Source organism: Apteryx rowi, unplaced genomic scaffold (assembly GCF_003343035.1).
Source record: "Apteryx rowi isolate R43461 unplaced genomic scaffold, aptRow1 scaffold_185, whole genome shotgun sequence".
Classification (NCBI taxonomy): domain Eukaryota; kingdom Metazoa; phylum Chordata; class Aves; order Apterygiformes; family Apterygidae; genus Apteryx; species Apteryx rowi.
The window spans coordinates 522921-545616 of NW_020448141.1; the positions used below are offsets into that span (position 1 = coordinate 522921).

The 22696-nt window shown below is 36.6% G+C and overlaps 1 protein-coding gene across 19 annotated transcripts in view; it reads left to right on the plus strand.

Moving 5' to 3' along the window:
• The window catches only part of ZFC3H1 (zinc finger C3H1-type containing), an 82428-nt gene that overhangs the window by 8865 nt on the left and 50867 nt on the right, over positions 1–22696 (plus strand). For all 19 annotated transcript variants that reach the window (XR_003252851.1, XR_003252847.1, XR_003252848.1 and 16 more), the window contains exons 5-24: positions 152–378; positions 2000–2123; positions 3800–3897; positions 4868–5071; positions 5801–5965; positions 8013–8150; positions 8572–8690; positions 9024–9170; positions 10236–10410; positions 10613–10744; positions 11452–12000; positions 12078–12187; positions 13493–13624; positions 14727–14848; positions 15368–15469; positions 15840–15956; positions 16785–16968; positions 18786–18972; positions 19489–19680; positions 21681–21918. Coding sequence is in view for 3 of the 19 variants with exons in the window: in XM_026061760.1 (XP_025917545.1) it covers positions 152–378; positions 2000–2123; positions 3800–3897; positions 4868–5071; positions 5801–5965; positions 8013–8150; positions 8572–8690; positions 9024–9170; positions 10236–10410; positions 10613–10744; positions 11452–12000; positions 12078–12187; positions 13493–13624; positions 14727–14848; positions 15368–15469; positions 15840–15956; positions 16785–16968; positions 18786–18972; positions 19489–19680; positions 21681–21918 (3462 nt within the window). In the remaining 16 variants the exon portion in view is untranslated. The remainder of the gene's footprint in view (positions 1–151; positions 379–1999; positions 2124–3799; positions 3898–4867; positions 5072–5800; positions 5966–8012; positions 8151–8571; positions 8691–9023; positions 9171–10235; positions 10411–10612; positions 10745–11451; positions 12001–12077; positions 12188–13492; positions 13625–14726; positions 14849–15367; positions 15470–15839; positions 15957–16784; positions 16969–18785; positions 18973–19488; positions 19681–21680; positions 21919–22696) is intronic.

The window sequence follows — 22696 nt, forward strand, 5'->3', positions numbered from 1 at the left end:
CAATACATTGTGTGCAATGGTGGGGAATGAGCCTTTGATTTTTCCTACAGAACCCCCATCATCCGCAGAATACTTTAGGCTCCTGAAGAATGTAAGATTTGGAGAATCATTTAGATAAGGTGGAGTTAATCACATATCTTTTTATTTAAAGCCAAGCAAGCTTTGAGGAAACAACAGACAAAGACATCGAAGAAGATGCAGCAGCAAAAGGAACAGGACAGGCGTCAGAAAGAGGAAGACCAGAGGAAACAAGAAGAAGAGGAGGAGAGAAGAAAAAGAGAAGAAGAGATCAGAAAAATTAGGGACCTCTCAAATCAAGAAGAGCAGTACAATCGGTTCATGAAGCTAGTTGGAGGAAAGAGAAGATCAAGAAGCAGGGTAATTAATTTGTAATGTGGTATTCAAGTCTTATATAGTCATGAATGGTTTCTGCTTTTACACACCTCTGCTATTCCTATTCCCCCACCCATCCACAAAAAGTATTTCAGTAGATAGTGTTTTAATCCCATGCTAAATAGGCGTTCCCTTTGGTTTCAGTAAGATAGATTTTGCATGAGCTGTACGCTTGCAAATCAGTGACAGATAAGTATTCTCCCCATAAAGGTATTTTGGGACATTGGGTATTTGGGACAAAACATGAGGACCAAAGAGCAGTCTGTAATTTAATACAAATCAGTTAACCAAATGTTCTAGGCTTTCATCTCTATTAGATTGTTGTTTCTCTTCATGTTTTCAAAATTATTCTGTCTTTACAGCTTCAGTGGCTTGCTTCCTTCAAAATGTGATCTCTTTATGGTTTGGTTCTGTAGTGTTTTTCTAAGCTGTCAAGGTACAAAACTTGCTCAGACACAAAACCTAACTGATTACTTTACTCATCCTATAATGAGGCTAGCGTCAAATTCCTAACATAATAGTTACTGCAGTGGTGGTCATGCTGCACCTGTAGGCTGTCTTCATTCTCTCATCATGAGACTGGCAAAAGGCGCTTGAATCGGTCATGTTCTGTCTTTAAACATTGGTACTTTACGAAAAAAAACCAAACCACTATTTCTTTAGCATCAGTCCTTTCAGTATACTCTTAATGGGAGCAGTACAGCTGCTGCTGCTAGATACATGAAGTGGCTAGAGTTGCTGATACTGTAATGAGAAATGGACAGTTTAGGTGAGTTGGGGCTCCCTATTTGAGGTTGTGTTGTGCAAGAGTCCCCTAAAATCATTGGGAAACTGAGGCTTGAAATATTTGATTGTAAGTGCTAAAAACCTAAAAGCAATCAAAATGTCTACTGTTAAACCTCTGAAAGACACAAATTGATTGTATGAGAAATAATACTTCCCCCTTTTGCATGTTTTTATGCTCACTGAACATTCATTGTCATCTGTATAGTGCTATCTGTCTTTTAAACAATGTTTTATTAGTTGATGGTCTCTTGGCATGTTTCAGTGTGGTATGTGACTCACTCCGGGACAACAAAAGGATTTTCCAGCTGAGACAACAGCTTTAGAACAATTAGAACACGTTTCTTCTAAACCCTCAACTTTTGTCTTAGTAAAGATACTCCTTGTGCACTTCTGCCTTATTTCTGACAAGGGTTGCTCAGGTGTTGTTGGTAACTACCATGGCAGATTCACAGAAACAAAAAAGAATTCAGTTTTCTTTCAGTATTACAGGAAGGCATAATCACTGCAATTTGCCAAATGTGTAATGACCCGCTAGATGTTTAAACATTGCTTTTATATGTCATGGCCTTTTTTCCCCTCTGCTCTGAAAAGCTCCAGTTTTAAAACTGGCCTTTAATTTGTTGAGTTGCAACCTGCCACGGATTTGATTAAAAGTTAGTTTTCAGCTTGCTCTTTTTGTATACACTGAGTAGAATTGTATTTGTAAAGCAATTATAAGACAAAATTTGATCGTCTGCCTTCTAAAATTCACTTTTAATTAGTTTGATTTAAAAGAATAATGGAAGACAGCTAAATTAAATACTCTTTTTTGTGTATTTAGTCTTCAGATACAGACCTGAGGTGGTCTTTAGATAAGCAATCTACGGATAGCGCGGGAGGGATATATCAGTATGATAATTATGACGAAGTTGCTATGGATACAGATAGCGAAACTAACTCTCCAGGTAAGTCTTATTTTCAGTTTTCCTATATGATGGTTGACTTAAAAATGGTTAAAAAGTATGAAATGAGCTATTGCTTTAGGAGGAAACTCGTTCTTTTGAGATGACATGCACTCATATGGCTATAGAACTATAATATTTTAAGATGAGCTAATTCTACCCTGTTTTTACGCAGACTGTTTTCTGGTATCTCTGCTGCTGTGATCTTTTGAAGGTCTTCAGGCGTATACTTTTGTAATTGCAATAATGTGAAGTATGTTCTTTTACATTCCAAAGCAGTTGTATAGAAAGCAGAGTCCTCTGAGTACTGACTGGGTAGAAAGCAGTTTTGTGGAAAGGTGGGCCTGGAGGACCACAAGCTGAACATGAGTCAGCAGCATGCCTTTGGCTGATAAAGGCGAACTGCAGCCTGTGCTGTAGTACTGAGACTATTACTGGGGGGGGGAGGGAGGGGCCTGTTAAGGAAAGTGCTTATTCCCCTCTCATAAACATTTATGAGGACTGCATCAGTTTTTCGTTTCCTAGTACGAGGAAGATACTGACTTACTGGAAGAAGTCTAGTGGAGGGCAGTGGAGTTCACTGGGCACTGGAGCATGTGATGTATGAGAAGAGGCTGGGAGAGCTGGGTTTGTCTTGAGAAGAGAAAGCTAAGAAAGGCTCTTACTGCTCTCTTCAACTATGTAATGGGCAGTTATAGAGAAGGCACAGGCAAGCTCTTCAGAAGAGTGTGCCACAAAAAGGCAACATGCACAAATTGTAATCAAAGAAATTCCAGTTAGATATAAGGAAAAACATTTTCCCAAAGAGGATGGTCAAACACTGGAGCAGGTTGCCCGGAAGTGTTGTGCAGTCTGCATCCTTGAAGATATTAAGCTTGAATGGATAAGGCCTTGAGCAACCTGATCTGACTTTGGGGCCAGTCCTGCTTTGAGCACCTGAGTTGGGCCAGATGACTTCCAGAGGTCTCTTTCAACCTAAATTATTTTATGACTCTGAGTTTGAGGTGTATTTAAACTATTTATGCTTCCTTGTTCCATCTGAAAGTGTAAAAACGTAGAGTGTTGCTAAAGCTTCACTAAGCATACTTCTGCTGGCCGTTGTTATTCTCTTGCTGTTCATTTCTTTATTTTCATTTTGTTTTTCCTCCATCTTGTCAGCCTTCCTTATTCATTAGTTTTCTAACATACTGTACCTGCTGTTTTAGTATGTAAGCAATGTGAATCTTTTCTTAATGGAGCATCTGAGGCTCTAGTTTTGTGTTTTGGAATACAGCAGTGCATTTGGTCTGCTTCTGTCCCAGTTTGTATTGCATCTCAGGTAGCCAGTAGCCAGGAGTAGTAGGAATCACTGTATTGAGATTTACAGCTAAAGAAGGCATTATGAATTAAATCAAATGTGAGGGCTGAGTTATTCCCTCAGTAAAACTGTTGGGGAGTACTTGCGTTTCATATGCAAGATAGAAACAGGGGAGGTAACAGTACTCTGATTTTCTTTGAATATATGTAAAAGAAACTATACACCATGCTTAGTCTGGTGTTGCCTTTTAAAGCTGTGTGTATTAAAAATGTTTGTCTGCCTCTTCTGCTGCAGTAAATCAATTTAATTATAAACATAAGTTGCTGTTCAATAATTACCTGCCTGCTTTCTTACATTTAATAAATTTTGTTTTTAATTTCAGCTTCTTCTCCAGTGCAGCCTCCTTTCTTTGAGTGTCCAGTAGGATATTTTCCACCTCCAGTACCACCAATTTCATTGCCACTGCCACCTCCAATTCCAGTAAGTAATCTTGGAAGGAAACTGTTTTTGAAATGTTAATAATTCTCATTTAGTGTCTTATTTCTAATCCTAAAGTTAAGCTTAAACTTAAATGTTGTTTGATACAGTTCTGAACTTCTTGATGATTCCCTTGAAATACCTGCTAGACTTATAGTTGCTTTTTAAACTCTTGATTTCGGCTACTTTTGGCTGATCCAGTTCCTAGTTCAATGGAGGCCTCTCTCTATTGAGCTAAAAATTTCTCTTCGTTGTTATTAAAACTATGTCATTTCATAACAGCAAGCAAAACTTGCCTAAAGCACATTGGAAAAATAATGGATTGGGATTTTAAGCATAAAGGAACTTTGCATCTTATCTCTAGGACATGTATGTAGGTATGCTTACTCTCTAGCTTGTTACCTGGGGTGGGGAACAAGTTGTAGCTCATCACAATCCTGCTTTCAAACCTTGTGCGTTTTGACTGTATGCTATCTGTATTCTCACCCAAGAGTCCATGTGACAATGGAATTAGGCTCTTCTTTAGCACCACTGTTTTCACTGAGTGTATATTATCCTCCTTAGGAAAGCCATAGAAAGTTTCTGTCCCCTGAGATGACAGACTCCGAATTTTTGACTAAAAGAAACTGTCATTTTTTTGGCTAAGACGAATTCATAAAACCATTTCAAGACTTTTTTAATGCAGAGTAAGCTAATGCATTGGTGCTAACCTACTGGGTCAGTCACTTTCCTTTGGCTAGACTACCTCTAGTTCTGAATTTTGTTTATAGTAAGTTTGGATATCCTTACTGCTCCCACTATTTTGGTAACTAGTAAGGATTTAGTACCACTTTTGACATTAGTCTAAATCCACTGCAGTTTTAATTAGTTCTAAACCATGAAATAATTTGTGTAGCTTCACCTCTGATAAATAATCCTAAAAAAAACAGTAAGTCTCAAAACTTTCAAACACTTGTTTTCCTTTTTATCTCAGCCTGTACCATCTTTGAGTCAACTTTATGTGGAAGGCATTTCTTGTGTTTCTCTTGAGCCACCTCCACCTCTCCCACCTCTTCCACCTGAAGAGCCTGAGCAGCCACCAAAACCTCCATTTGCAGATGAGGAAGAAGAGGAGGAGATGCTCTTAAGAGAAGAGTTACTCAAGTCCCTAGCCAACAAACGAGCTTTCAGATCTGAGGTACTTCATTGGTTTTTGAATGTAAACCTCTAGATGGCAATCTTGAACGAACCTTAAAGGTGACCTGCTAAGTGAGGAATATAAGCTCCTTTTATGCTGCCTTTCTGCTGCCTAAATTTAAATTCCCTGAATTTCTATCACTCCCTTCTTCCCAAAAGAAACAAAAATGAAAAACAACAGAAGATGTCCTCTGAGTTGTAAACTGCAGCTTTTTTTGTTCCTGAAGGAATTATGAAACTTCAGGGTACTGAAATTTGAACATTTGAGGAGAACAGAGATTTTATTTTCTGCTAAATTGCTTATTATTTAACAGTTAGGAAACAAAACACTTGAACTTTGTTTCAACCTTTTAGCAAATGGAATTGGAAGAAACATGCCAGTGCTAATGGTTAAGGTTTTGTGGGAAAAAGAAAAAGGAAAAAAAAAAAAGCGAAGTTTGTGTTTTTTTTAAATTTAGAGGGTTTTTTGGCGACATTAAAAGGTCACAGGTCCTTTGTGTAGTTGACCTGTGAATTACTTATGTATTCTTGCATGCATTTTTGGCATAATCACAGATTTACAAGATTTGTGCCTAATGTTCAGATAGCCTGTTTCATTTGTGCCTTGGAACTCAGAATTGTGATTTAGGGAGCGTCTTTTGTTATTTATGCTGGGTTTTTGTTTTTTTTGTTTTTAATAGCTGTATATAGGTTTTTTTTTTTTATATGACTGTATTTCTTATTTTGTTAGGAAACTTCAAGTAACAGTGGTCCACCTTCACCTCCTGTTCCAGATAACTTGCAATCTGTGCCGAGAAGCAATCTGTCTGCAGTCAGTATTAATACCGTGTCTCAGCCACGGGTACAAAATACAAAGTTTGTCAGAGTACCAAGGCCTCCCCGAGCAGTGATCGCAGTAAGCAAATATTGGCGCTTTCTCTTAATAAGACAACAAATTGAAGTTGTCCCCAGTTCAAGTGAACAAGCAAATAGACATAAGTTTTTCTAGTGATACAGTGCAGAGCAGTGGAGCATCAATTAAACACATGAACTGCTAGTTAATTTGTATGCTCTTATCTTCTTGAAGGAATTTGACCCTGAATAATTAAGAATTTAACATCTTAGGACAGCATCAAAACAAGTGTCTTAGTTCAGATGAGTGTGGGTTTTTTCTTCTTTAGCATGCAAGTGACATTCCTTTCTGTTAAACTTAACTAATATGTTCTGAGAGTGTACCTAATGCATTCCAGTTGCAAATGCATATTCAGTTCATGGAACCAGGCTAGTGTTGGTTTGGAGTAAAATCCCTGAAATACATAGCGATCATCAGGTCCTCAGCACCCATTGACCTCAGATCTGTGCCTGTTGTGTCATCTTACTTGCTAGTGTAGATATAGGTGATAACTGCTAGAGCTGAGTAGTTTGTGCTAGTTAAAAGTACTAATTTGTTTAAAATCCACACATTTTATATACAAATATTCTCTATCCCAAGCTATTTCAAAGAAGTTATGGTCGAACTAATATTTGCAGGAGACTAGTCAAAAGGGTTTTCTCTGTAAAAACAATTCAATGTGAAAACAATATCAATGACTCCTATCAGTTTAAGCATTACTGAAACCATTTGTGTTGCTTATGGTTTTATTAACTCTCATAGTATTTGGTATTTCTTGCTAGAGCCGAAAAAAAGTGAATTCATGAGAACTTATTTTTTTGAATGAGAAATTGATAGTTTTGCTATGTGACCATTACTAGATATACACAGGAGTTCAAAAATAAGAAGTCTGTTGAAATACAAATTCTCCAGACTTCTGAAATCTAATTTCATAGTTTTGGGGGTTTGATGGCTTTTGCCTGTTTGAGTATGCAGTACAATATTTCAGAACAGGTTTTGAGTTACAGACCTTGGCATTTTTCCTGCGGAGCTGAAAACCTCTGCCTAGTGAAATAGCCTACTGACATTGGTTTGCTTATTCAATTACCTCTTGCAAACCTTTTTCAACATAGTCGTGGACATTCGGGAATCTGTTCACCACAGACTGAAACTGTGTGCTAGAACAACATGAAGAGACCCTGCATTACAGCTGCAGATATTTCCCAGTTTAAAAACAGAATTTATTTTGTGCTTTAAAAGACACTTGAAACTATGGAGACACCCCATTCTGAGTTGGAGGTTAAACATGTATAACTGTATTTAATTGTCCAGATCTACTTTAGGAAGAGAAGACCTGAAATGTGACTTGAAATTGACTCTTTTCGAACTGCAGCTACATGACATCTTAGGCTAATCTAAATTGTCTGCCTGCTTTTCCATCTTTGTTTGTGCTGGAGTTGGCAGTAATCTGATCTTCAGTGAGCGGGTTCAGTTTGCAATGTTGGCAAAAAGTGATTAATCTTGTTACATATGTTCTTATGTGCAGTTGGTATTCTGTCAGTTTAACTGCCTGAGCAGCTTACTGCCAGGTCAGCTAACTATAACTGTTGGACAAGAGGCATCAGAAGTGTGTGGCAGAGGTGAGGGAGTTCTTGTACATCTGCCACAGTATTTCTAGTGCAAAATTGATTGTTACTTCTCAGTTGCTTACAAAAATTTGCTTGCAAATGGCAGATGGTAATTTTATCACTGAAATAATTTAGGAAGTGTAAGTTTAGGAAAGTCAGAATTTTTGACAGTGGGGCCATAAAAATGCTACAAATAGCTGGGAATAGGTTGAAAATGTTGGAGTAACAGTCATGTTACAGTATCAAGACTGGATACTAGTGGGATTCCACAACTTAGCTGTTTTTGCTGCAGCCTGGAATTGGTGTGTCATGCTGTGCCATGCACTAACAAAGGAGTTTAACCTTCTTATATCCTTGTCTTTTAGTAAATACGTACTCAGTTGTATCTGCTTTCATATTTTTTTGTTCTTGCTATAAAATGTTCTTCTTTTCTCCCCCTCCCTCTTTGCCCTCCTCCCTGACAGCTTCCAAAGCACAAGTCTGTTGTGGTTACATTAAATGATTCAGATGATAGTGAGTCTGATGGAGAGCCCTCTAACTCAACTAATAGTGTATTTGGAGGACTAGAATCTATGATAAAAGAAGCAAGGAGAAATGTTGAGGTAAACAATATCAATATTTAAGTTTTTATTTTGTAATGATTTTGCTAGTTATTCAGGGTATAAAGTTTAGAACTGGGTCAAGAAATATTGGACTACATCAGAAATGGGCAAGAAGGAGTACGCTACACTTCTCTGGACCATACCTTGTAATTTGTATTCCACAAGCTAGTTGAAATGTTTTTTGGTTATGAAGGGTGTTCTGTAGATACAATCGGTTATATATTTTGGTTTCGTTTTTTTTCAGTTAAAACTGAATTTATCTTTAATTGCTGGTGGAAAAGAAGAAAACCCACTGACTTGAAAGATCTTACTTGCCTTGAACAGCCTTAAGTTTGTGCTGAAATGCCTCTTAGAAATAGCAGTCAAATAGCTGTATTTTAAGCTTGTGTGAGCAGTATTGATTTGGACCTCTTTATAACAGGCCTCAAAAATCAAAGCCGCTCCAAAATCAGAAAAAGAAAATGATCCAATGAGAACTCCGGAGGCTTTACCAGAAGATAAGAAGATAGAATACAGACTCTTAAAAGAAGAGATTGCCAGGTATAACTGAGTTTTATTGTTGCTAAAGTAAAATATATATTCTTTGTAGTGCTTTACTGATCTATTTTTGTAATTGGAAGAGAAAATCTGAGTCTGAAAAACCTTATCGTTACCTTCATTTTTTTTTTTTCCCCCCTCGATTTTTAGTAAGACCAAAGAAAGTCTTTGGGTTTGAACTGACTGACAGTAGTTGAATGTAGTTCCGGAAAGCTTTCTTTAACTTGAAATGCTGCTCTGTTAGTTTTTCAAAGATGTTAAAGCAACTGGAATACACGACAAAGTGAATGTTGCTGAAGTTACTGAACATCTTTGCTTTTACCATCTTTGTTTTAGTCGTGAGAAGCAATGTTTAATTAAAACTGATCCACTGAGGAACAATACATCCCCTGCAAATTCCGATGGTGAAGTTGATGGAATTGGTAGAATAGCAGTAGTGACAAAACAAGTTACAGAAGCAGAAGCAAAGCTTAAGAAAAACAAGTAAGTCTTTCACTGTCATAAATCATTCCTTTGCTTAGAAGGATTAAAGCTGTACATAACTTTTTTCAATGAGTAGTTTTTAAAATATAGCTAGGCTTGGTTTTCTGTTTTCTTGAACTATTCAGCCTGTGCTGTCGTCTTTTTTTTTTTTTTTTTTGATGGTAACCTGTAAATACGACTTTTCACACTGACTTGTTTTCAGCTGTATTTTCATTCAGTGACTAGAACTTCATCTCCACTATTCAATAACTATGAAATATGAAAACACAAGCATGCTTTTCACTTCTTAGTATGCTTTCTTTGAGGGTAGAATGCCTCACTGTTTCTGAGATACGCCTGATGGGAGTTTAAATGGATTAATATTTTCTTCATAATAGGTATGCTGTTTGAAACTCTTCCTTTCTCCTTAAGTATGCCCTTTTTCATGTTTCTCGCCCTTCCTCCAAGTTACTGTGGAAAAGGTCCGAAGTGCTTTGTGAATTCCTTTTCTGCTTTTGTTGTCACTTGCTTATTACTGCATAGAGTTTTGAACAAACTGGTTTGTGTTGGACACAAATTGAAGCACAAATTTTCCCTGCTTTCATCCACCCACTTCCTCTGAGTCTTTGTCTTGCTCCTTTTGATGCATAGTTTTCTATCTTTAAATGCTGCTACTGTGGCTTTGTAGTATGGCTTGTAATCTGCTGATGAGCGTGTGCCCTAGAAAAGGATCATGTTGTTACTTAAAGTAAAACAGGTAGGTTTTTGGATGTCTTAAAACTAAAAACGACATTAAAGATATGTCACCTGCTTATCCTCCACTTGCCCTCGTAGTTAAAATGTTTTCATCTGATTTATACTGAGTTGCTGAAGTTGGCTGCTGAAATTACATGTACTGTCAATATTTACTGTCACACGGATCAGTCTGTTCTCAAGACTTTCTTGAGAAACTTAGTTTTGTTTGCTGGTAGGTGAAAAAGAGCTTTTTTTTTTCTTAGATAACAAGGATTTCAGATAAGCAGTGATAGCTGTGATGATAAACTTTGCTCAGAAAAAGTTTTTATTTTACGGCTTTTCTATTTTTAGACTTCTCCTGATGAAGGATGAATCTGTCTTGAAACATTTGTTGCAACAAGAGGCGAAGAAGAGAGAGAGTGTTCGAATTGCTGAAAATAAGATTAACAAGCTGGCTGAACAGCTACAAGCAACAGAGAAGATCCTGAATGCTAATAAGATGTTTCTCAAGAAGCTTCAGGAACAAGTAATTTTAATTTTGGAATGTTTCTGTGTTCTGTAGCTAGAAATGTTGGAATGGAAATCTTGATGATTTTTGGCGGTGGGGGGGCACTAGGCTTTCTTTGGATTAATCATTAATTCATTCCCATGCCTTTTTTTAATTACATTTTATTATGTGATGATATCTGAAAGTTGCATCTTGCTATTGTATATCTTCTTTTTTTCAGATTCATAAAGTTCAGCAACGACTTACAGTAAAAAAAGCTCTGGCATTAAAATATGGGGAAGAACTTGCTCGAGCAAAAGCAGTAGCAAGTAAAGAAATTGGGAAACGAAAACTGGAGCAGGATCATCTTGGAGTAAGTCTGCTGCATGCTCTTAAACCATGCTGTGCTTGAAAAGCAGTAGCAGTTTTGGTTAGGAAATGTAGTGCAAATGGTATCTCAGGCAAATGGGAAGACTTTCCAAAAGCACTGTAAGAATCTTCTTAATCTTTGTTCCATATTTTTTAATAATTCAACAGAAAAAGCATTAAGTGTTTAAATAAGAAAACTGTTCAAAGCCTGCATTTCCTTGCTAGAGGTATGCCATAAATAGATTGATAGTAAGAGAAGTTATATTCCTGTGAAGAAGGGAAAAACTTTGCTGTCTGTAGCCATCAAGCACATTGTTAAAAATGTCTAGTAATAAAGACACTAAAGTGGACTCTGATTTTGTTCTTCTGAAAATCAAAATATAGAAAAACAAGGCTTAAATGTTTTTGTCAGTTTTTCCTTGTTTTTCTCATGTGTATTTGTTTTGTAACTCACCTTTTAAATGTGATCAGAATTTTTGTTGAAGACTTCTACATGATGCAGACCAATTTTTATTGAAAAATCTGCAAACATGCCAGTGGAATTGTGGCAAACTGTTCTGTGGTTTTCCTGCTGTTTATTGAAATCTTCTGGCAAGAGTTTAAAATATATTCTTATAAACTCTGAGTTAAATATGTTGCCCATGTTTAATTTGCCTCCTGTCAATAGATCAGTAAATATGAAGATGAAATTAAGGGAACTTTTTTTTCCAGCCAAGCAAAATGTTGAAATTGGAGAATTCCCCTGCATCAAGTCCAAAAAAGCATTCAGCGGAATTGATTGCACTAGAGAAAAAACGACTGCAGCAACTAGAGTACGAATACGCTCTGAAGATTCAGAAGTTGAAAGAGGCCCGTGCACTTCAAACCAAGGAGCAATCAAATATTGCCCCTCATGCAGAAGAGGAATCTGAATTTGCATTACCTCAGCCATCACTTCATGATCTTACGCAGGATAAATTGTCTTTGAACAGTGAAGAAAATTACTTTGATGATGAAGTTTTGTCTAATTCAAACAGAGAACGAAGGAGATCTTTCAGAGAATCTAATTCTTTTACTAAACCAAATCTTAAACATATGGACACCCCGAAACAAGAAACTATGAACAAACTTTCTAAAAAGGCAACAGAGGAGCCTGAGCTTTTCCTTGGGCTGAATATTGAGGAATTGAGAAAACTTTATGCTAAAGCTGACAGCTTGAAAGAGCTGCTAATGAAAAGTACTGCCTTTGTAACACCTAAGGAAGACCTGTTGTGTGGTCAGGTAAATGCTTTAAAACTTAAAATTTTTTTTATTAGGTGGTATTGCAATTGCTATTTATCTTTTCATCTGTTTCCTAGGAAATTTCAGTGGATATGGATTTTGTTACATCGCAAAATAAACAAACTGAAGTGAAACCATTTCCATTTGGACCATATCATAGTCCCCTTCTAGTATTTAAATCCTACAGGTATGAGGATTATAACAGCTGTTTTGACTTCTGTGTATATGTGAAACTTTAAGTCTTCACTGCTCTTCCTTTGTACAAGTCTTTATGCTAAAGACAAGTTTTAATGAAAAACTGGACTATCCTGAAACAAATTCTTAGAGAACCTTGTGATTTTAGTTACTTTTTACCTGTTATGCAGGGTCCCTTACTTCTGTACAGTATGCTGGTTTTATATTGTGTTGCATTTTGTTCCCTATAACTGGATTGCTGTCTGGTAAAACTAAATTCAACAACAGTGGTTAAACATTTGAAAACAAGATTTTTATATTCAATCTGAAGCAATCTGAAATCCAGTGAATACTTCACAGTACAGTATTTTGATTATGCCGTCTTTAAACTTGGGTAGGATTTATATTGTCCAAGTTGAGACTGAGCCACTTGCCCATTTATGAGTTCTTGGTCAGTAGAAAGAGGCATGACCAGTGATTCATCTTGACTTAAAGTAGGCACCTACAATTGTACTTCATTCCATTGCTCTGACATGTCTGTCTGTCTCTGACCGAAGAGAGCCTTGTTCGTCCTCTTTAACTTATAAGGAAAAAAAAAAAATCTGAAATATAAATTGGAGCAGTTGTATCCTATCATGTGCTTAAAAGTTCTTTATTTCACAGCTGTTAAGTGGCAGAAGGCAGAGCAGGAAATGGTGATGGTGAATACTACAGGAGTAATTCTCATATCCTGTTAGTTTAATGTAGATTATAAAAGGCTTGCTTCCTGAAGGAGCTAGAAGTCTTGAACTTGGCAGTGTCAAACCTAAGCTACGGATTTAAAACAAGTATATGTCTCCTCAGTTCAGACTGGTTTTTGCTTGTTTACTAGTTTCAGAGTGTGTGTTTCATTGTGTTTTCTTAGGTTAATCTTTAGCAGTCCTCTTTATACTTCTGTTTGTCATTGATCTTATGCTTTCTAGAGCATGAGTACAATTGCTAGGATTACACTGGAATTCAATTTCAGTAGTTTCCTTTACCTAATGGATGATTACTACAGTTTCAGTTTTTTTTACATGAATGAAGTTTTTACATACCGGAGAACAAGATACTAGAGCAGAATCTGTGTAAATTGAAAAATACTGTTTCCTCCCTCTCCCACTGTTTTCCATCTCCCTATCTCATAGGTCAGCAATCTTTTTGATTGTAGTACAGTTTTGGAAATAATGAGACTTAATACTGAAAACGACATTTTTTCTTCTTTTTTTAATCTTTTGTTTAATAAAACTGATGCCTTAGTTTGTATGCTTTGTCATAATAATTCATTGTTTCATTTTAGGTTTAGTCCATATTTTCGAACCAAGGAAAAGCTATACCTCAGTTCTGTAACTCATAGCAATATGATTGAGCCAAAACAGTGTTTCTGCCGTTTTGATTTAACAGGCACATGTAATGATGATGACTGTCAATGGTGAGTTCTTTTTAATCTTGTTCATCTGATGTAAATGTCTGTTCTAGATGTCTGGCTCCAAGACCAGTAGACATGTTTTTCATTTCTTTGAAAGGTCTGGATTTATGATCCTATGGACAAATTCTAGAAAAGAAAGCTATTTTTAAATACCCTACTGCAGATACTTGGTTGGGAGGGAAAAAAGCTTGCACCTAAGCTGTGAAGAAAGAAGGCTCTTTATATATAAACTTAAAGAAACAGTATAGACTGATAACAAATGTTTTACTCTTTGGGTGCCTTGTAATTCAGAGTGGGCTCCTCTTGCCTTATAACTTCCGTTACGATCTGAAGTTACACTGAACTTCAGGTAATGATCGATACTGCGAAGCACAGTAGAAATGCATCATATGCTACTAAGCAAAATAAACAGTGTAGTAAATATTATGTGATTATGTAAGAAAATCACCTTGTAATACTGGAATTCAGGCTTTCTAGGAAAATATTGGCTAAGGTTGCTTCTTTGAAGCCTGATGTTAAATCAGATTTTAAAATATTTCGCTAAACTGCATTACCTAATTTATTAAAAAAAAGGTTGGTACAAGGACAAATAGATATGAATTGGTCAATAATAAACTTAATTTGGAAACTTCTAACTACTGGAAAAATTCAATAGGAACAGACTTCAGCTCTTTTTTGCCCTTTGTGTCAGAGAGCTTTTGAATCAGCTCTAGCTGTATCAAATCAAACTTTGAATCCTTTAAACAGAGCGATATCTATTTTTTTTTTTTTTTTATTTAGACTTTTCTGGTTCAAATAAGCGTAGTTATACTGTGTTGCATCAGTGCAAAACCAGACCTCTACCAAGGTAGAGGTTTATTCCAAAGAACAGGGCTGTACTGAAATAATGAGGACGAGGATTAAGTTAGTGATGCAGGCTTGAGTTTAGAGAAGGCCTAGAAATCTTTAACAGAAATTTCAGAGCAGACTATGTTGCTTTCCATGAGTATCATTTTCTTTTTCATACACGCTAGTAGGAGGCTTAAGCAACTTTCTAATTACAGGCCTTGTTAAATTGTTATTGTGATTAAAATACTTTAATTTCTTATTTACTTATTTATTTCAGGCAGCACATGAAAGATTGCACTCTTAGCCGAAAGCAGCTGTTTCAGGATATTCTGTCTTACAATTTAGAACTGATTGGGTGTTCAGAAAAAAGCACTGATGATGAAATCAGCACTGCAACAGGTTTTTAAGAATATTTTGCTCACTTTTGGTTTCAAAGATTCATTTCTGAAGGGAATGGCTTTCATAAAAGGTCTGGGATCAAGAATTTTAGTGACTGATATAATGCAATGTGTAAGATACTGCTAAATGAAAAGATGCATCTCTCCAGTCATCCAGTTCAGTCTCCTCAGGACTCTTAACAGCAGGAAAAATTCTTGGTTTTGGAACATTTCCCTCAAAAATGAGGGATTGGGGTGTGTGTGAGGGAACAGGGATGGGATCTTTCCTTCTCCTCTTGCTCTCTTCTTTATGTAAATACGGGATGGGTAAAGTTGGAATTATGTAATAATGCTGTTGGGATATAGGCAAATTGCCTAATGTGGTTTGTTCAGTTTTTGATTTCTGTATTCTAGGATGTTAAATTACCATGCCTCTTAAAACAGTCAGAATTCACTAGTTCAGCATGGGTGGTGTTAAACTGCTGTTGAGTTACCTGTTTCATTTATGTGTTTATCTAAGATACAAATGTTCTTATTTCAGAAAAATATGTTGAAAAGCTTTTTGGTATAAACAGAGATCGAATGTCAGTGGATCAGATGGCTGTTCTTCTGGCTAGCAATGTCAATGAGAGTAAAGGTCATAGTAAGTAACTTTCTTGATAGATTAAATACAATATAGGCTTGGGTTTTTAATTATATAGATACTTTAATGACTTTATAACCCAAGAATGTTCCTTTTTTGCCTCTTAGTTTGTCTCAGTATACTAAATTATGCTTATGGTAGACTCAAGACAGCAGAGTTTTGTTATAAGGCAATAATGTAATAATTTCAGAGTCCAATGTGAAAAAATTACTTATGCACTTAAGATCAACAGATTTAAGTTGTATTGAAACTTGTGCCCTTCTGGTGCACTCACAGAATGTTTTTGTCTAAAATTATTATCAGCAAAAAATGTCTTAATCTTGAATACAGAAAAGTAAAAGATAATTTCTACTACTTTGCTTGTTTACAGCACCTCCGTTCACAACATGGAAAGATAAGAGGAAATGGAGACCAAAGTACTGGAGAAAACCTCCATTAGATAGTAGCAGCAGTGAGGAGGAACAGTTCCTTGGACCTATTAAATATGGTAATCCAGAAGTGTAGCATACTGGGGAAAAATAACCACCAACCTCTCCTCAACCCCTAATTTTTAAAGCTGTCCTTCAGTAAAAACACTTTTTTCTCTTGCTTTTTTGGCTTCTTCATACTCCCTGCATGCAAACTTTCTTTTGCCTTTGTTTTTGAGTGCGGTTTGACCCTAATTCATTCTAAACAAATGCTGTATGTTCTAATATGCATTAATAGAATACGTGATTGAAAGTTTAGATGGAATTTCTATTTACATGTTCTTTAAAGGAACATAGGGAACCATTCCCTAGAATGTTCCAGCTTTGTCTGTAGACCTAGTCGATGTTTCAGGACCGTAATAAGTAGTGAAGTTTCATGTGTTCAGTCAATTTAAATTTGAATAGAGTTAGTATTTGGTGTTGAGGTCAGGAGAAAAAAGTTGTTTTAGCATTTAAAATTTTGAAGCTTGCTTGAGCATCAGGAATTTTCTCATGTGACTCATGCAGGTGAGAGCTTTAGGTTCTGCTTGCAAATCATGTAAGAAGGATTTTGAGAGACAGAATTGAGGCAAATCTTTTTGTCAAACTTGCCTACTTCTTAATGATGCCCAGTGAACTGCCTCAGTGAGTGTGGTTTGACAAAAGTAGCCTTTTACTGCTGGTTTTCTTGCTCTCATGTTTGAAGTATAACTAGTTTTCTGTGCAGTATAGAGTTTTAGAGGATGCAGAAATAATCATATTTCACTGTGTTTGATGGCCGCACTTGAAATCTTTAAAAAAAAAAAATTCAGTGTATCTATTAGTTCTAACATGACAGGTCATTTGCATTTTGAAAATTTTATTTGCAGCTCACCCCACAGAACATAAAGCAAAGGTTCCAGCTCTTGATGCTGTGGTGACTCCAGATGATGTCCGATATTTTACAAGCGAGACTGATGACATTTCCAACTTGGAGGCAAGTGTTCAAGAAAACCCCTGTGATGTACAACTGTGGATTAAACTTGCATACAAATACTTGAATCAAAATGAAGGGTAAGTCTTCGGCATTTTTAGATTTGAGTTTTGTTCTTTACTCATGCTGCTATAATAAAGTTTCCTTTCTAATGTAAAAGAACTTTCTTTGACAAAGCCACAACTAATTTATCACTTAAAAGCAGGTTAAAATAGATTAGATTTCTTACTGTATGCAGTGTGGTACTTGAATAATAAATTACCCTAGCAGTTTATCTTTAGGTAGGTTCTGATTCAGAACGGAAGTTGATGGAAAGTAGCATGGTTCTTTGTGTTTGAAAAGTGTACAATCTAATGTATTCCCAAGATTACAGTGGAATGTTGTACTTCCAGTGATAAAGCAGTGAACCAATAAACTTAAATTTGTCTCCTCTACAGTGTGAATGGTTGGAATAATGTTTAAAACAACTTGCATCTGTAAGATTTGTTGCAAGAACAGGTCTGCCATATGGCTCTATCCATGTAGAAATTGTCCAGCTGAGCACTCAGTTTCTTATTTTATAGTTTTTCTTACTTTTAGATTTCTAGTTGTCTCTAGTTTGTTCCTCTGATTTATTCTGCAGAGTACCCTGTTTTTATTGACAAATAACTTCAGTAGGAGCTCTGTCATGGTGGTTTCATTGCAGTGATTCACTTGGATTCAGTAGTAAAGTACTAACATAAGGCAGAGAAAGATTGTGGGGAAAGTGCTGCAGCAGGGAGGAAAGGTGGTGGGGGGGAGCCCTTTTTTTTTTTTTTTTTTTAAGAGCATTGTGTCAACAGTGGGAAATCTTGTAGAAGATCAATTTAGCTATATCGATAACTGAACATCCTAAAGGAGAGGAGGGTACGTTCGAAGTTGTTCGAGTTACTATGTAATAGTAATAAATACTAGCTGAAACATGTAGGCTAGAACTGGAAAGGCCAATGCAGGAAGTAGAGTACCTCCAGCAAGTGGCAGGGTGAGGAGAGCTCAGTTTTCTAAATATGAGCGTAGCTGGAAAAAGAGTGAGGAAAGAAGGGAGGAAAAAGTAATGGAAGGCAACACATCCTTCAACAAAAAAAACCCCCACCAAACCTCAAACAAAAAAACCCTCAGTATTACTCTTAGGAAATTGGGTGGTTTAGTTGACTGCAGTAGATTTAGGTTTTTTCTGGATGTGCAGTGCTCAGAGAAGAGAGAACAAAGGTTTGAGTCTTGCATATTATTAATTGTTTTGGTCTTATTTTGAAATGTGCGTTTTTACCTCCTAATGTCTATGGGCAAAGTAATTTCTAAGGATATTTTTAGAATAAATGTGGCCTTAAAAGTTTTCTGTGGTTTTATGGAAGCTTGATATTTATAAACTAAGGCTTAGCCATGTGGTTTGCAGTATATTTAGCTGTTTGAGCTGATCTTGTATGGCTTTACTGGTATCATCTCATGATAGTAATCTCAAAAAGTAACACCTAGAAACAAAAAAACTGTATGACATGCATGGAAACTTGGAATAAAGGTTTATATATGGTGAATATGGAAAGTAAATATATAACCAAAACAATCTTCTAACTTATTTTACCCATTTTAATTGAATTGGCACCTTATTTGAATCAGCCTTTTTTTTCTTAAAAAAAACCCCAAACTTTTATCTTTACATGCGCTGTAATAATTCATATTTTTAAAGGGTGAAAATTCACTAAAACTTTAGTTTTATAGTAAAGGATAGCACGTGTTAACTTGATGACTGTCACTTTCATTCTAGTTACAAGCATCCATTTTTGTATTTCATTTTGTATGAGTCCTATTGACAAAACTACTGATGTAATGGGGCAATTCAGTGGGTGTGGGTTTTTTTATTTTATTTTATTTATTTTCACAGCTCATCATCTGAATGCTTAGATTCTGCTTTAAATGTTTTGGCTCGAGCCCTTGAGAACAACAAAGAAAATCCTGAGATTTGGTGTCATTACCTCAGACTCTTTTCAAAAAGAGGAACCAAGGAAGAGATGCAGGAAATGTGTGAAACAGCAGTGGAATATGCTCCTTCTTATCAAATCTGGTGGACAGTAAGTAATAATAGGCGTGTGAAATGTTTGTGTAAGTGTGCATTAAGTGCTGTAGAAACCCTGGAATTTCTGCATGCATGACAGGAGAAGTGTGGAAGGGAAGGGTTGATTTAACTAAGTTAACATTATAGCCTTTTGAAAACTGCAGGTGTTGCTCAGAAAATGAGGCAATTCAAAGTTATGTTTGAAGGGTGTTTGTAGAAATCACCACTCTTCCTCAGGTAATCGAAATCAAGATGTTGCATTTCTTAAGTAAAAGTTGGGGTTTTTTTTAAGTTTGAAAAATTATCTTATTTTACCTTAATTTTCTATGGCTCTGAATATTTGATCTTTAAGGATATTTAACCTGACATTTGAGGTTTAATGGGAAAATTTGGTGTGGGGAAGGAAGTATGGTTCGTAGGGTGGTAGAAGACATTTTCATACAAACTTGATGCAATCCATTTGCTTTTTAAACTTTAACTTGGAAACTTTACTGCTATTCTGACTCTTTTAATATGAAATATTTCTCTCTAGTTTTTGAATTTGGAGAATTCCTTTGACGGAAAAGACTATGTATGTGGGAGGATGCTACAGTTCCTAACGGAAGGGACAGGGGGAGAAGAAAATCCCGATCTTCTGTCCTTTGAGCTGCTAGAGACTCTTCTGTACAGAGTTCACTTAAGCCTCTTTACAGGGAGACATCAGAACGCTCTTGCTCTGCTGCAGGTAACCTCCAAGTTACCACCCCAGGAGTTGTCTTCATGTGTTTGTCCCTCTGATGCCTGTGACTCCAGTGGTTGCAGCTTTGGAAGAGCTGTCTCGTTAGCTGTTCAGTTGCTGAAGGAATTCTCTCGGAGACTTCTGTTGTGAAATATGGTGCCATTGTAAACTTTGTCTGCACCTTCTTCTTTGTTCCCTATTTTTTCTTTCCTTGTGTAGCAAATAACTAGAGCACTATTTCCCACAATACTTCCAGGGAATTGCTTTCATTTTGATTTCTGGTGAACAGTAGAGCACCTTTCTCCAATAACAGCCTGTGAGTAATGTATTGCCTTGGATACTCAGATGTTTCTTGTTGCTGCAAAAATTACAAACCAGTAGCTCTTAGAAGAAAGAGCAACGTGCTCTAGGTGACCCTGCTTGAGCAGGGGGGTTGGACTAGATGATCTCAGAGGTCCCTTCCAACCTCAAACATTTTGTGATTCTGTGAAGATGGCATGATACTACTTAGCAGTATTACCTGTGATACAAAAATTGGAGACTGTTACATTAGAGGATTTAGTGATCTCATGAGCTCCAAAGTCTCACTTACCACAAGCTTTTATTACGATTGTAAAAGGCATTTTAGGTCGCTGTTATTGCTCTCTAGTTTCTAGATGAAGGTGAGAAAGAGGGTGATGACATCAGCCCCTAATAAAAAGGAGCTGCTGTAGTTTCAATAGCAAGTTCTTCCATTCCTACCAGCAGGTGGAGCCTGTTTGCTGCACCTTAGAATATTTTGCTAAATTGCGTGGTTCAGGGCTGCAATGCTTTTTACACTTTTCTGTTTAAACTGGAGCTAGGAATATGCTGCGTTGATTTGCTTCAAAAACTATTCTAAACACAGCAGTACTAAGAAATTTTTCTCTGAGTGTTTGGCTGAACAAACAAAAAGAATGGAGAGGAAAAAATTCAGTTTGCATCAAACTGAAATGGAAGTCCAGAGTACATTGGGGAAGAACTTGAGTCGCTTCCCCTCCCCTTTCCTCCCAAAACATCATTGCAAAAAACAGGGTTTTTTTATATTAATCTGAAAACCGTAGTTGGAAAGAATATCTTGGGGAAACTTATTTAACCATACTTAACAGGTAATTTCTAAGTAAAAATGCTACTTCAAAGTTGTAATGCTTCTCTTTAAAAACTTGAACACTTTCTAAAGTAAATGCTTTAGAAAGTTCAGTTTTCACCTCTTGCTGGATAAGTGTCTCTCTGAATTCCACCCCAATCTGCAAGCACTCTGATTCCCTTGAAAAAAGTGCATAGTTTGATTATCCAGAGAAAAGTTGGCACAACTCTAAGCCATGAGATTCTGTTCTGTTTTAGGAGCAACTGTGTTTAGACTTTGTCTAATTGGTTGCTGTAATGATTTTATTTGGGATCTGCCAGTTTGATTGGGTATTCCAGTTTTGCATGTCATTGGTAGGAAAACTTAAAGCAGTATTCTGGTTCTCAGTAACACTTCCAACATAGTGCAGCCCTGGTGCTTTCAGTAGATGTGGATAGCTGTAACTTAGCAGCTGTACAACTGGATCTTAAAATAAACAAACCCCCAAACCCTAATAGGATATAGCGAGCATAATCCAATTCATGGGTGAATTGTCTCTGGAGCTAATATATTATTTGTATGTAACTGGAAGTAATTGTCACAGAAGTAAGCAGAAAAATTGAACTCATGTTGGGAGATGCATGGATTAAAAGTCCATCTCTGTTTACTTTCCAAGGCAAGAACTTTTGCAGGTTTTCTAAACCTGTTACTGTAAGTTATTTAGCTATGTATGATTTGAATAGTCCCACATAAGGGGAACTTAATCACGACTGACGTCAAGAATTATTAATTGCTTATTAATTTCCTGTCCTTAAATATTAAATACCCAGAATATTAAAACTTCTTATTGTTCCCTTTTCTCATTCTTAGATCTTAAAGAATTTATGGTTGAAATGTAATGCATTCCTTTTAACTTTTACAGAATGCTTTAAAATCGGCAAATGAAAAGATAGTATCAGAACGCCTTACTGTAAGTGACCGTTGCTTGGCTTGGTTGGCTTACATACATCTGATTGAATTCGGCATTCTCCCAGTCAAGTTCTATGACCCAGCTAATGCCAGCCCTTCAAGGATAATGAACAAAGAGCCATTTTTAATACCATGGCAAACAATTCAAGATGTGAAGACTGATCCTGATATGCTGTTGGCTATGTTTGAAGGTAAGCTTAGGGAAGTAAACTAGTCAGTATGTTACTTGTATGTTATAAATAAGGAAATATTACCCACCTTCTGTGATTTCAAGGCAGTGCAGCATTGCTGCTGAATACTCAGGCAATTATGATCAATCCAGTGAATACTTCATGATTTGAACATGAAAATGAGGAAAGCCTATGTTTTGGGGTACTTGGAAAACTCGGTATGTGTTATCTGTGGCTCAGTCTTAGCTTTTCTGCTGAAATAAGATTTTCTGTCAAGCTGGAGATCAGTTGCTTGTGACAACATGGGTTTGCTTGTTTTCTTGGGCTTTAAGAAAGCACAAAGCCAAGCTTCTGTTGCCGTTCCCTTTCTTTTCCCTGTCCCCTCCATCCCCATGCGTTTCCAAATATGTCTGTTTAAAAGTTACTTCCCTGGAAGGTTAGTGTGCTTGCTCAGGAGAGGCTGGCCAAAGCTTGTGCTTGTCTTCATTTAAAGTTTAAGTAAACAGAATAATTTTTTAAAGTAGTAAAATGAAAATATTGGGAGAAAAACTGTTGGCTGCTGCTGCTGCCTGATGGAGTCTTTCATACTGGCATCTGAAGATTAGTACTTGCTGTGTGTTAGCCAGCAGCAGCACTGGATTGCCACTGAGAATGTATCTATGCTGCAGATGGTAATGCAGTGCGAAAATACCTGAGGGAAGGTGTGGTGTTCAGTACTGGGTAATTTTATTTTGCTTCTCAGCATAATAAAATAGCCCATATTAGCTTTTGTCTCAGTAAAACTGCTTTCAGCACCTAT